Here is a 16,099-nt window from a genome sequence, read left to right on the forward strand (position 1 = left end):
TTCAGTTCCAGCTTGGGTGACATTTGCAAGTGATTTGTGTGCTCTTCATGAGTCTGCGTGGGGTTCCTCCTACACTCCAAAGACATATAGGCCAGTTAATTGACCCTATTGTGTGTGTGAATGTAATAGGGATCTTAGATTGAAGACTACACAGGTGCAGATAATGATGTATAATGTCTGTACATGTGTTGGTGCTATATAAATGCATATTTTGTGTGTTCATATATATTTAATAAAAACATTTCCAGACCATAAAGGAAACTTACCTTTGAGTAATGAGCGCTCAATCCGGTCTGTGACATTTCCATTTCAAAGGATGATGCGTGCTCTTCATTTGTAGCTATAAAATACATAATTAGGATCTACTGTGAGTATTTTTTGGAACATATATAGCTACAGAGTAGTCAAAGTTGGCCAAAAGCATCAGTCCATGTGAGAACCTGATGTCTTGCTTCCCTATTGACTGCAGTGGCTTTTTCCAGTTTTGACTTTGACCTGTTTCTCAATATGACTCTTCTTCATCCTTACCCCTACATCACCCAGTAGCTGCATCACCAAGTAGCTGCATCACCCAGTAGCTGAAGCCTCTTTCTAAGCCACAAGTACAGTAACAATTACAAAACATATGACAATGGTCAAATGATCTATATCTTAAAGGCATTCTACTTGATCTCTTTCCGTTTTGTTTAAATATATTACGTTTTTTTTGTCTATTAAATCAAAGCTGCTTTAAGATACCAGTGGGGCCAGGGCAAACATTTCTTTAGTGGTTCCCTGCAGCTGCCCCAAGAAATTTCTGGTAGAATTACCCTCAAGAACGTGAACTTGAATATAATAACAATGGAGCCATCATGGAAAAAGAACCTCACAGGCATCTTCTGTGAGGTACCACATAACAAAAACATCTCAAGTAAAGATCTTTTCTTCCAAAAACATTAATCCCAAATGTTTTTGTACAGTTCTCTTTTTGAGACTTGGGTCATTTGGGAATTTCATGGTTTGGCAAATACCCAACCACCACCGGATATCCTCTCAAACAACCAAAATTAACTACAACTTTTCCAACACTTCATAGCCCCTTGACCCACAGCCCATACATGTTGCAATTCATCTTGGCTCCCTGCCTCCTTTTCTCCTTATCTAACAGTCACTGATGCAAATTCTTCCTCCCCCTCCTCATTCCCTCTTTACTGTTCCCCTCTTCCCTAAAAAAATACCTCTTTAAAATGTTTTACTTTAAGTATATGTCATAACTGAATCTATGTAAGTAATAATTACATGACTCTTTCTTGCTTGACTGTTGTAAATATTGAACATGCTGCTTTTTTTAAATAAAAATATGTTATCTAAAATGAGGGGTCTGCCTTTTGTAGGAGATGCTTGTGCAAAGCTATAGCCCTCTGTCCTAGTGGGCCCTGGGCAAATGCCCCTTTTGTCTGTGAATTTAAATGACCCTGTATTAAATGCCAGATTAGTTATAATATAAATGGCCGAGGGCTTATTTATCAAAGACCGAATCTCTCTATATATATTTTTATACTATGTGTATTTTAGGGATTGCCTCATTACTGTATCTCGATGTTCTGCATGTTGTGGTGCTTTGTTCTCAAAGCAGAATGTTTTCTTGCTTTTCTGAAAGTTTTTGATACCATCACAAACATAAATTTCCCATAACCTTTTCTTTGTCGTGTCTCCCAGGGAAATGCACTGTAGCTCTAAAGATAAACAACTCCCACTGCTGTTACATACATTAGATTCACTAGATTTACTATTCCTAGCAAATGTGGGAAAAGAGAATGAACCAAATACTTATATGTAAATATATGTACAATTGTAGAACATTTAATTCAAAGAAATCATCATTTGGATTTCCTTCCTATCATCATAGATTGCCATGTGAAATTGCCTATGATTAAGTGTCCTAGTGACACGAAACGCGTCAGGCGAGAAATGACTATATAATAAAGCTTCAATTTTTAATTTACTACTTTTCTGGTCTGATCAATACGTGAGTTTGCCAGTGTGCCCGGCACTAACAATTATGTGCTTTGTATACGGAATGTCCTCTCCCCTGAGCTGAGGGCCTGGGGCAGGAGCACGTGGGCCACGTCTGTACTTGGGTGAGTGATTCTACTGCATTTGCCTTATGCTTGAAAATTCACTAATTCAAGATACAATGTGAAATTGCCCATTCCAAAAATAATTCTAAGGAGGAAAAGCAGTCTAAGGTGGCAAAGGAAACTCTGGAGAAACATTCTGTTAAATTCGCACTTTAGTGTATTTGTGGAGTAACAATTGTTCTCCTGAGTGACAATTCGCCTAGCTATAGGGCACAAAACTGCACTAGTGATGGTCTCTTTCGCTAGCGAATTGTCATCTACGCCTGTTAGTAAATTGACGATGTCTCTGCGGATGAGATTTCTGGTGAATTTTCACTAGCGACAGCCACTTCGCCCTTTAGTAAATCTGCCCCATTGTCTCAAATCTGACAGATATATTTGCACTACAACCTGGCATCCACATAGCAAGGGCTCACACTTGGAAAAAGAGAGTCTTAGCTGGGGCAATTATCAGTAAGTCTTGAGAAGCCCACATTAACAATAGGCTTTACAATTATAAGATCTATTATTGTGTAGGCCAGTTGGTAGAACCTTATGCTCCATCTGTACATAGCCGTGCATTGGTTATTACTAGCGACACTTTTCTTCGTTTTTCTGGTGAGTGTATTAAGGTGAAGCTATCCCTTTTTGGTAACGAGTAACAGCAGGTGCACTTGGCAGCAGGAAACATTTTCCAGGCTTGGAAAGTACCTGCAACGTATCTAGAAATGATGGAAACTCTGTATATGATTGTATGACAGTCCACATTCATTTGAATCCAGATGTACATGAGCAGCACACAGAGTCGCTGCCTGGTATTTTATATGAAACATCACCAGAATGTGAAAAACCCCTCACATAAATCTCCTTTTTGGCTGCTCTGTTTAAGGAATTGTTAGCACTTGTCCCCCTCCCCAAGGGCTTCCTGGAAGAACATTCCCAGTAATGTTAATGTCACCAACTTAAGGTGGCCATACACGGGCCGATAAAAGCTGCCGACAGACCAAGTCGGCAGCTTATTGGCCCGTGTATGGGGGCCCCCGACGGGCTTCCCCGATCGAGATCTGGCCGAAAGTCGGCCAGATCTCGATCGGATGGGGTTAAAAATCCCGTCGGATCGCGGCCGCATCTGTTCGTTGATGCGGTCCCGCGATCCGACCGCCCGTTTGGCGAACGCTAGGATCCGATCGTTGGGCCCTAGGGCCCACGATCGGATCAGCCCGATATTGCCCACCTCAAGGTGGGCATATCGGAGGGAGATCCGCTCGTTTGGCGACATCGCCAAACGAGCGGATCTATCCGTGTATGGCCACCTTTACTTTTATTTATATTGTGTCACACACAGACTAAAAAAGCCCTAATTATGTGTATATGTCCAGATGAGGATATAATAAGCAATGGCTAGCTATCCCTGAGCTCTAGGGCAAGAGCTTGTGGGCTTCCAACGCAGAAAGCAAACAGCTGTTACAAACTCTTAAAACTTAATGACCATCATGATTTCTCATACAAACACTGAAAGTGGACCTTAGTTCTGATCCCATTGACCTAAAGGCAGTCGGCCTTCACTAGAACACTCTTGAGGGGGGGAGGCTCGCATGGAAACAATTATGAAGTGCCTCCTGAGAAATAGGTCAAATAAAACAGTATGTATAAAAAAGTAGGCTTTAGTTATCCTTCTACTCCAGCAGCAGTTATTATAGTTATCACAGGAATGTCACCTCTGTACTGCTTAGTCTAATTGTCAGTTTCTTGGCCTCTGCACCAATATGGTAAAAGAGCAAGTGTTCAATATCCATTTGCTTAAGCAATGTCTCCAGAAAACTGTCCAGGAATGGAATGTTTCCTATCTGTATGTCAGTATTAGAAGAATGATGCCGCTACAATTAAACTATTGTGTCTATGGCTGAAAAGCATGTGCAATGACGAGTATACGATTGTATTCACATTTTCTGATTGTCCAGTGACTGTCTACTTCTCTCCTGTCAAGACAAGTATAATGGCAAGATCAATATTCTACTGATTTTATTCTATTCAGATTGTAAGCTCTATGGGACAGGGACTTCCACCCCCTTGTCTCTTTGACATTAAGGGGGTTATTTAACAAAACCATTTTTTTCCAGATTTTTTAAGTAAAATAAATTAGAATCCACAATTTGACCTTATTTATTATTAAAAGAACTTGATATGATTAGTTCGGGGAAAAAACCTTCGAAAAATTTGGGTTTTTGTGAATTTTTCAGGTTTTATGTCCAAAACACTAGAATTTTTACTGAAATCGCTCAAAACCCCAAAATTTTTCAGATTTTTGGCGGAAACTCAGCGTAGACCATGATATTTTCAAATTTGAAATGGGACCTTTGCCATTGACTTCTACAGGACCCCGACAGCTTGGAGATTTTCGGATTCTGACTTTTAGCAGCTTCAGGGTATGATAAATCATGAAAACATTCTAGATTTTTTTTTCCACAAAAAATTCGGATTTTATAGTAATAAAAACTCAAATTTTTCGAGTTTTTGGCATTAGGACTTTCATAAATAACCCCCTAAGCTCTTGATCTTTATTGTAACTCTGCTTTGTTTATACAGACATGGGACTTGTTATCCAGAATGCTTGGGACTTGGAATTTTCTGGATAATGGATCTCTATTGAAAATCATGTAAACATTAAATAACTCCAATAGGCTGGTTTTGCTTCCGATAAGGATTCATTATATCTTAGTTGGGATCAAGTACAAGCTACTGTTTTATTATTACAGAGACATTTTGATTATTTGGATAAAATGGAGTCTATGGGACACAGCAATTCTGGGCTTTCCATATAATGTACATAGGAGAATCACTGGCACACAGGAGTTTAGTTAAGCAGGGGAAGCCCTTGCAATTTTATTAAATGCAGTGCTTTCCATATAATGGCCTTCCGGGTAATTTATACCATACTGTATATGTATTTATTATTGTAATGATCCCATATTTGTTCTCTTAGTTCATTGTTCTGCTGTACAGTGCTATATACATAAGTAACGCTATATAAATAAAAATATACATACAAAAAAATATACATACCTTCTAACATAGAGAGATTTATGTTGTTTTACATTTACACTAATAGAGAAGAATTAAACACTAGACCCAAGCAATTGGGATAACCAGAGGTATGGGATCTGTTTTCTGGAATACTTTGGACCTGGGGTTTTCTTAATAAGGGGTCTTTCTGTAATTTGGATCTCCATCAATAAGTTGTCTAAAAAAATCACTTTGGTCGATTAAACCCAATGATATTGTTTTTAACTTCAATAAAGATTAATTATATCTTAGTTGGAATCATGTACAAGGTTCCGTATTATCATTAGAGAGAAAAAGGAGATAGTTTTAAAAACATTTGATTTTTTTAGTTAAAATGGAATCCATGGCATATGGTCTTCCTGTAATTTGGAGCTTTCTGGATAAAGGGTTTCTGGATAACTGATTTCATACCTGTACTAAGGTAAACTTATCAACGTTTCAACCATGTGGTGAGGGGAGGAAGCTGCATAGATGTCATGGAGTTGCAATCAATGGCCACCCAAGAAAAAAAAAAAAAGATACTCCAGTTGAGTGTATTTCATATAAAAGGATGCCTATAAAGAGATAGGAGTGAGTAACACAGGGAAGCCTGAGACAACAGGCAGGACAGCCACACAGCAAGAAACCGCACTGTCGTAATGCTGAAACCCTTGTGTTCACATAAACAAATAACAAAACACAGACTCAACCCATTACTAAGCCATGCATTCCACTGTCTGGAAATGTGCAAATATAACTCTGCGTAAAAACCACATAAATAAAAGTATTATGTCCTGCCCAAAGAAGTTTAACTATATATATATCTGGATATCTGTTGATATGTTTTCACCCTTAACCATACCCAATACCTTCAACATACCACAATGCTGTGCCACAGTGGTCCATAATCAGGAGAACAGAGAAAAGATGAAGCACAACCCATGAAGGGATGATAGGCAAGAACTGCTGGTTAGAATAAAAAGAACATTCTTGTAGGGGACAATTCAAATGCCAAGGGAAACCATCCTATGAAAAGTGTTTTAGAGCAAAAGGATGGATGGCAGGAAAGAGAAGACAGAGAACTCGTCCATTGCAGATGTATTTTTAGGGCAGAGAGGAAATGTGGGTACAGATGTGGCTGCATTGCAACATCACTGCATATTTGCTACATCAAAAAATATGCCAGAGGGTGATAACCACATCTCTATTTTTATGAATAGAGACGGAAGTGACAGCATCTGTTTAAATGGTGATTGCAGTCACGATTTGCACATATGTCAGAAGGCACATCTTATCTCTAGATCTACATCTAAAAGCTTCATTTATAGCTCATCTCTATAGGTGTAAAACACATGCATGTAAAGGGGTAGAAATAAAGAATTTATTTTTAAATAGTTCGTTTTATGAAGCTTTAGCCAGCAGGTAGTGCTAACTCCACCTGAGAGCCTATAGAAGACAGTGCCTTGCTGGGGCATTCCTCTTTGGCCTATAAGAAGCCGCATCAGACCGAAGTGGCCAGGCCCACCTCCCAACACATTGAAAATAGAAAAAGAGATAAAATGATTTGGCTACACTCATTTCATGGCCACACCCCCTAATTACCATGTCCATTTTACAAAATGTGGCAGGTTATGGAAAGTTTGAGCACATTTCTGGGGGTTTTAGGGTTAGGTTTTATGTGTTATTACAGTTTTGCTAATTGCCCTTTCAGCTGCAAGTCACAGTTTCCCCAAGAGATCTGCTTATCTTAAATTGTTACAATTGCTTCTTTGCTTAACTGAAATTGTTACAAAAGTATCGAAGTGCACCCACCATGTATACTCTCTGCCAAAAGTCAATTGAGTTTTAGAAACGTTTTATCTTTTTCTGGCTGTTCAGTGCAGGAGATCAAAGAGAAAGTTGGGACATTTCAGTAACAATCTGGGACTGTGGGTTGAGCTGTCAAAATTTGGATTGTCCCATGAAAAATGGGACAGTTGGGAGATATGCAGACCCTTGGGGGACGTTGGTACCATTAGGGCTAGCAAGTGGATAAAAGTGGCAAGTGAGTTCACTTCAGGAGTGAAAGTGAAATTTAGATGGGACTGCTCAGAGCCATTTGGTTGATGTGGTAGGAGAGGGGAAGAATAAAATGATGTATCGCGTGTCTTTTTTGTCATACATAGCGAAACATGCGAAACCCAGAGGTTTGCAGCAAATCTGTACATGGCGTAACAATATGGCTTGTAATCAATGTTCCCTCTAAGGTGCACTTGTACGTGAGCACCAAAGATGCTGGAGGGAATTTTCTTTTTCTGCACAAAAACCAGGCTGTATGACAGCTGTGGGAAAATAAAAGTACCCTTTTGTCACTCTAGAGGGAGTGGATGGGATTCATGGGCATCTACAGATAGGGGCAAGGGGGGGCACTTGCCCCTCCCTGGACTTGTACTTCATAATAAAGGATATTCTTCTGTATGTATATATGTTGTTTTGTTATTTTCTATATGAACACATTTCTTAAAATTACCATTAACAACCTGCAATAAGCTTAAAAAATGCTTACATATTATGGTCAGCCCCCCTTCAAATAATGGACCACCCCAATGCCTATTCTGCTCAAAGAAGCAGTCCGCATTTAGCTCCGTCCCTTCCATCTGTGAGAAGCTTCCTGCTCCTCAACTGTGTGAGAAATGAGAGAATCAGAGTAGAGAATCTTCTTCCTGATATAGCAGCTTTTTTTCCAGGGCAGAGGAGTGTGAATTTGTTGTGTTAAGCTTAGAGTTTGAATGCCAGTGTGTGTGTGTGTGTGTGTCTTTGTGTGTATCTATGCCTATGTGTAAAATGAACTGTTAATGTGTTTAAGGGCAACTGTGCAACTGTGTGTAAGAAGTTCTGACAGACTGTGTGTGTGTGAGTTATAGAGACTAAATGAACCTGTGTATAGCTGTTTAATTACATTTATTATTGAATCTAATAGGTACAGGTGGGCTGTGGGTTTTGCCTAAAACCTTTTTTTTGTGCATTTGCCACAAAGCACATTAACTCCTGCAGTTCCTTGTCCTGCTGCTCCATTGTACCCCTCACTATTCACTTTCCTCTTTTACCTTTTCCCTTTTCATTCTCATGGTGGGAGTCTCTCCCTCATTACTTCTATGACAGGAACGTAGCTTGATGAGGCAGGTGGGATGGGCAAAAGATCAGGAGGGAATGCCCCTGAAATGCTGTGATGCAATAAACACACAAGGGGCTAGTCATCTTGGGTTACAGTTATGTCAGTCAAGTCCATCTCTGCATTCAGAGGGTGAGGATGGATGGTGCAACAAGCTACAAATGTATTTTAAATGATGTAAGGTTGTCAGCTATCTCTCTACAGTATGTATTTTGCACCCTGAACCCTTTTTTATCTGTAGAGTTGCCAAACTGTGTTTAAGAAAACAAGGTTCATTGAGCTGACACTTGCATCAAAACTCTCTCAACCTAGCCCTTATCAATAATCATGCTAGTCGTATTGTCCAGAAATACCCAGATGAGAAGTTACAAAACTTCTGAGTTTGCAACGGAGGGTGACCCTTCTCCTCCCATCGCAACGAATGCCTCTGGGAGAGATCGTCAACTCCTCATGTGATACATAGTTTTAAAATATTGTGACCTGTTGTTGTTACGTGACCTATTTGTAGTAAACAATACCAGTGTCTTTCAACTAACAACCCTGTGAATGTTGCTATCCACCCATTTAATACATTAGTAGGTCACACTTATGGTGCTGGATGCTGAAAGATGATGAAATTCTGCATTTCGCCATCTGCAAATTTTTCTGTGAAACTGGAAATATTACCAAATGCTGTGCCAAAAAAATTCCAGAGACAAATTTGTTGCTGAGACAAAAAAAGTTGCCACAAGAAAAAAACCCTTCTGACTTTTAAGGTATTTGGACAAAAAAGTTGCCATAAAAAAAACGCTAATTGACTTTTATGCATTTGGACAAAAAAGTTGCAGAGACAAAAATTTGAACGCCCATTAACTTCAATGCGTTTCACAAATTTTTCTCTGTTTCGGAAGCAAAACGAGACAGATTCGCTCATCACTATTGACAACAGGGGCGGAACTACCGGGGGAGCAGGGGGTGCGAGCGGGCCAGGGCCTGCACCCCCTCAGGGCCCCCTGGCAGTTCGCGCGCCGCATATTCCCGGCCAGTTCCGGGTGTACGGAGGGGGCGGGGGGGGGGCCCGGCTGCGCGTCCTGCGCCAGGGCCCGCCCCCCTCTAGTTCCGTTTCTGATTGACAACTAGTCGTTACTTAGCAGTTCCTATTGATGGGGGGGGCACTGTTGCCTGACATATTTAGAAAGATGAGGGGCAAAGGAAATCTGTATCAAGCCACTGTGTTATGGTTTGATTAAAGGCTGAGAATATTTGTCTACAGGGCCATGACTTTAAACAATAAGGTGCGTTTCCCCTCTTTCCACTTTTAAGGTGGACATTTTAAAGCTGACAGTAAAAACAGAATTAAATAGAAAGCTGATAACAGAGGAAATAATCATTTTTATCAATGATCTGCCTTTATCGTGAATTTTTCTGAGCTATGTCCTAAAAATAACCCATTGTTTATCCCATTACATACATGGTTTTTCTTTTTTGGAAACATCCATTCATCTACTTCCTGGAACACTGCAGAACAATTTCAACAACTGTCTTAGCAGAAATACATTTGATAGTTGAAAACATTTACTGTATATACAAATGCTCAGGCAGATAAGTAACATATAGTAGCAGTAAGGGTATAAAATGTAATGTCATAATAGAATACCTTCAAGAGCGAATATCCTTTCTCCCAGGGATTCCACAATATTTAAAAGAGCCAACTCATTCGAGACATTAAAGAAATGTTTCTCCTTAGGCTCACTGGCAATGGATCTTATCTCTTCTACAAGGGCCTCTGTACTTAAATTCCCTCTGCTGTAGCTTCCAAGAATCTAAGGGAAATAGAACCAGTTAGATCCAACTAAAGGAAACTCTTCATTGTGCAATATTACAATAGTAGTACTAGCCCTTCCTTTACTCAATGAAATTGGCATCTCTATGTATATAAGTCGCTAGCTTCATAAAGTTTAAGAATTATTTCAACACAGAAATATTTACTTTGCAGAACAAATAAGGTACCAAGTCAACTTCTAGTGATTCCAAGTGATTGCTTAGTGCAGGGGTCCCTAACCTTTCTTACTCATGAGCCACATTCAACTGTCCCATAGGGTTGGGTTGGGGAGCAACCCAAGCTTGAAAAAGTCCCTGGGATGCCAAAATAAGGGCTGTGATTGGCTATTTGGTAGCCCTGTGTGGACTGGCAGCCTACAAGGGTCTCTTCTTGGCAGTATAAACAGGCACCTGCTTTGAGGCCAGCATCCAAGTAGATGGTGAGCAACATGCTCTGGTTGGGTATCATTGACCCAGTGGTTCAAGACTTATGTGAGTACAATCAGTGTAGTTTTCACTAAGTTGAAGAAACATCCTTTATGCTCACTAGGGCAGTTGGTAAGTACAGGGCTCCTTTGCAGACTGCGCCTCTGGGACTCCCAAACTTGAACATCTGAATACCAATGAAGCTTATTGGCCGGTTGAGGATAAGTGCATATCCAGCATTCACATTTTTAGTTGAAATTCCAAGAACTGAACACATACTTATTCATCTGTTATAAATTGATTACAGAGGCATTTAAGCAATGAACAATTCTAAAATTCAAATACAAAACTTATTAAAATATACTGATGTTGTTTCATTGCTGCAAGTTTTGTAAATGGCCCAGGGCACATTTAATTACTGGTTTTCTTGATTGGTCCAGGTTTAGTAACTGGTCTATGATTAAAATTGTGTATTAACAGTCCCATTATGTATGCCGGTGACTGTGATACAGTACATGCTTAGTACAGGTATGGGACCTGCTATCCAGAATGCTCGGGACCTGGGGTTTTCCAGATAATGGATCTTTCCTTAATTTGGATCTTCATACTTCTGCTTCTTCTAGAAAATCATTCAAACATTAAATAAACCCAGTAGGCTAGTTTTGCTTCCAATGAGAATTAATAATAATATCTAGTCTGGATAAAAGTACAAAGTACTGTTTTATTAGAGACAAAGGAAATACTTTTGAAAAATGTGGATTAATTTGGTAAAATGGAGTCTATGAGAGATGGCTCTGGATAATGGGTCCTCTCCTATAGTGATGGGCGAATTAGCGAAACGGTGCCGGCGTCTCGTTTTTGACGCATTTTTGCCGCGAATTTTTGTGGGCGTTTCGCAAATTTATTCGCGCCCATCACTACTCTCCTATAAATATGTTATTATTCTGTGTGAATAAATATTTTTCATCTCAAATGGCACATTGATGGGGAAATTCACAGGAAACTCACTGCAATTGAAAATCTCTGAATGTCATCTTTCTCGCACTCCTTGATAACACCATTGAGTCTATAATTGTCATGTGACTCCCCGTCTGTCACCACCACCATAAGCTTTTTCACTCCTTTTCGTGCGCCTCTTGCTTCGGTGAATGCGTCCTTTCTATGAAGTCACACGTGCCACAGAAAGGAATAATGTTATTGGTTAGCACAAAGCTCCAGGGCTATTATGTGATATACTATAAATGAACTAACAACACATTTGAAGTTCCTCTTTGTGAAAAGTAATAAATTAAATTGTTGATAATGTTATTTTGGTTATGCAATTATAACTGAAAATACAATAACTATCATCAAAACTGATATATTGTATGAAACGGTTATTAACGTGTATGCATTCCTCTGCCTTATACAGATGAATGAAACATAATGAAATAGATGTGCATACCTTGCTGTGTCAATACCAAGAGCTGTCATTGTCTGGGATCCCCCTCTTTGTGTAATTCTCATTGATGCCTCTAGCACTTTTGCCGTTGAATCATAAGTATTCAGGTTAAATTCATGAGTTACATTTTCCCCATACTGAACTATGCCAACCTAAAATTAAAAGCATGATTGATAACTTTCACCCTATAATAATGTATGCCAATCAGAAGTCATTGAGGATACCAGCTTTGTCTTGCTTCTGTCTGATGCTTATAGACTTAGATAGGATGATGGGCCAAATGGTTCATTGCAAACAATTCAGGTTAAAAGCTATAAGTTGCAAGGACTGAATCAACAAGCCATTTGTTTTCCTTGGAACACCTACTGATATATGCCTATGGTTGATTTATTAACAATCAAATTTCTATTTTTTCCACGAATCTCTAAAAATTCATGTTTTTTTTCAATTTTTTTCAAATGCTCTAAAAACGAAATATTTATTAAGTGTAAAAAAAACACAAAAACTTCTAATACAAAACTTCGGCAGATAAAAGTTGTCAAGGTCATACAGAAGTCAAGGGGAGCTGCGCTGATCCTATTCTACCCATTTTAATAAATTTGAACTTGTAGGGGGTTATTTACTAAAACTTGAATTAATCTCATTTTTTTATTAAAACAAAGTCAACTTAACTCCCATCCACTAATTGAGCTCATTTATTAATAATTCTTCTCAAAAAAAGTAGGAGTGAAAAAACATTGTGACAAATTTGTGTCAATTCAAATCGTATGATTGATGCTCCGGAAACTCAGCTTTATTCAATTGTTACATCGAAGCCTCAACTTTATTGAATTATTGGATGAAAATCCAGACTTTATCTGATTATCCAGCACTGATCACAATGTCAAGAAGGGACATCTGCCATTTACTTTAACATGATCGTGACAGGTTTGAAATGGAGTATTTTGGATTCTGATTTTTAGCAGCTTTGAGGTATAATACATCTACAAAAAACTTGAGTTTTCCCCTTTAAAAACTCATTCAGAAAAATTTGTGGTTTAAAATATGGGCCATGTAGAAGTTTTCCAATTTTTTATCAACAGAAGTTATCCAAAATCTTGAATTTTCAGAGAACTTTTTTCATTAGTGCTTTTTAAATTCAGAACTTTTAATATGAGTGTTTAGAGAAAGTGAGTTTAGTCTCAAAAAAAAATGAGACTTTTGAGAAATAGACCTCCACATGTAGCAGCTGCTGTTAAAACAGACATATAGTGATAGGGTAGTAAAGCAATTTTCCAGTAAATCCCAGACTGTATTAGGCTAACAATACATTACTGTATTTCACACAGTTAGGAGGACACATAGGATGATACTATCTTACATACTGTTGATGAAGTGTGACAATCTAAATCTGTTGGTACAAAAAAAAACAGGTCTCAGCAAATACACATAACTGAGCAACTGTGGAGACATGTTATCAATCATATTCAAGTCTGGACAACATTCTTCCATTGTCTTTCTTGAAGACTTTAAATGTACCGGGACACCCTACTGTTTCTGCACTAAAACTTTAAGGTCATATAAATGACCCAGGAACTTAAGCGCTATGGTGACATCCAAGGAAGAAAGGTTGAATGAGTAAGGAGGCCGATTTATTAATATTCAAATTTATGGGGAACAAAAGTGACAAAATGTTTAATTTTATTTTTGAACACTAGCTTATTTAAGATAAAGGAATATGCATTTTGTCATGGCAGAATACAAAATACATTTGAAAATTATATTGTTCTGTTCATATTCAATATGACTGAAAATCAAAGTATTTTAATAAACAAACAAATGGCATAAACTTGCTTGAGACAATTCTTGTTGACTTCTATTCATCTTTACATGTTTTTTTTGTTTTTAATAATCCGCAAGTATTCAAGGTTTCACAAAATATATTCAGGTAGATTCAAATTCAAATTATTGGCAAATTTTTTCTCGCATTGCCAAAAACACACAATCTTGAATTTTGATAAATGAAGCCCTTGGATCATCAGCTTTATTAAACATTCCATCTTTACCTCTTATATTGTTCAGTATTTCAGTGTAATCTGTAATCTTTTGTAAAACAATGTGGAATATGTTGGCACTTTATATATACATCTTAATTACAATAAGAGGTTAATTTACTAAGCCACAGTTATTTTTGGTCTTGCTTTTTGTCATCAAAAACCCAACAAAGTCGCAGAAAAAAAGTAAGACGTTTCTGGGATTTATTATGTGACAAAACTGCAACAATTCCAAATCCGAAAAATACTCCAGCTAAAACTTGTCGAAATTATGTACAAGACAATGGCAGATGTCCCTTTTACAACTGGAAGATCTTTCTTTGATTTGTGGCTTAGTTTTTAGGTGGCTTTTGAGCAACAATAAGAAAAATGTCATAGTTATTGTGCAACATTTCCTGTTCTGTTTTGTTTTTTTTTTAGCTTGAATCTTTTGATACATGACTAACATTCATATGAATTTATTAGTGGTTTCAAAAAGCTCTAATACCACTAAAATTCAACCTTTAATAAATGGGCCTCCAACATTCATGATTACAATATAAAACAGTAAAGAATTTCTTACCTGAGTCTGACTAGGATTTATATTTATATTCTTCAGAAGCTTCTGTAAAAAATCAGTGACACTGTCCCATGGGTAAACACTATTTGAACCATCAAGGACTATCACAATGTCTAACTGGGAACTGCACCCTGAAATTAAAATATTCACACAGTCACAAAGTGACAGTTATACTGGTAAAATGTTCACCCAATCAGGTCCTTAATTTTCGATTATAAAATGGAAAATGGGTAAATGGCAAGGTGTAGTCAGTTGCTAATTAGTGATGGGCGAATTCGCTAAACTGCGCCGGCCTCTCGTTTTTGACGCCGGCGCCCGTTTTTGACGCTGGCGTCCAGTTTTTGAAAAAAATTTTTTGCCGCCGGTGAATTTTCGCGGGCGTTTTGCGAATTTATTTGCTGGCGGCGAATCGCGCGAATTCGCGCCTGCCAAATAAATTCGCCCATCACTATTGCTAATGTTAAGTAATTTATTTTTGGCAGAAATGTATTTTTCATACACCAGCATTTGAAAAGAGAGAAAGAAGTTAGAACAGATGCAAGTGATACAGACAAAAACACTACAAAAAGGAGCGAGAGACTGGACAAGAGATAAAATTACAAGGCCAGGTGTATTGTGGATAAATGAGATTAGAGACCAATACTTTTTCAAGATTGCCAAAAAGTTTGCAAAAAGTAAAATGTATAGTTGATTAAATGTAAAGGCCTATTCATCAAAATTCAAATTTGTGAAGCAATTGAATGTTTTCTTAATTAGAAAAAAAGTTAAATTTCTGTTAAAATCTGCAAATCGGTTAAAATATCCAGATATAAAAAACATGATGAAATAAAAATGTGAAAAGATCATGAATGCATTGAATTCATATTTTACTCATTATTTTCAATGGGTCTATATACTCTCAAAAAATTAGAAAATTCAAAAAACTTGAATTGAAGTCACTAAAATATTGCCTAGGACAACTCCCGTTGACTTCTACATGACTTTGAGATGGTGAAGTTTTACATTCGCGTTTTTCAAGTTTTCTTTAGCTGAATAAATATTGAACATTTAAGTTCTTAAAACCAAAACTTGAATTAAAGAGTTTTAGATAAAAAAAAATTTGAATTGCAGTAAAAGTTCTAATTTGAATGTCGATGTTGGGGACATCTAAACACTTCTAAGGGGGGTGAAAGTAAATTATATTGATCAATAAATTGTAAATAATGGTAACCCATTTCTCAGAGCTGATTCATTTGGTGTAATCTATTGATCGCAGTCACACACATTAGAATTTATTGATGAGATTGATCTTGCTCATTTATTATGGGGCAGCAATAATATCTAAACCTCACATGCCCAAAAACCACCCAATTTACAATAGCCCCAAAACAGCTCTTGCCTAGTTTATAATTGTTTGAATTTAACTTTAAAAAAATATTGTTTCAAGGACAGTGTCCATCAACCAATTCATTAGGTAGGACTTTGTATAGACACCTGTTGAAAGATGGCAGACCACAGAAGAGTTGATAAAAATCCTCACTGGAATAAAACTATGGCTTTTGCATAAAA

General features: G+C 37.7%; 1 protein-coding gene across 1 annotated transcript in view; it reads right to left on the reverse strand.

The window, feature by feature from the left end:
* Positions 1-16,099, reverse strand: part of LOC108718392 (integrin alpha-1-like) — a 96,349-nt gene that overhangs the window by 53,168 nt on the left and 27,082 nt on the right. The window contains 5 exon segments of the mRNA XM_018266178.2: positions 267-340; positions 9,929-10,094; positions 11,527-11,677; positions 11,963-12,111; positions 14,555-14,682. Coding sequence (XP_018121667.1) covers positions 267-340; positions 9,929-10,094; positions 11,527-11,677; positions 11,963-12,111; positions 14,555-14,682 — 668 coding nt within the window.

The sequence above is a fragment of the Xenopus laevis genome, chromosome 1L (genome assembly GCF_017654675.1).
Source record: "Xenopus laevis strain J_2021 chromosome 1L, Xenopus_laevis_v10.1, whole genome shotgun sequence".
Classification (NCBI taxonomy): Eukaryota; Metazoa; Chordata; class Amphibia; order Anura; family Pipidae; genus Xenopus; species Xenopus laevis.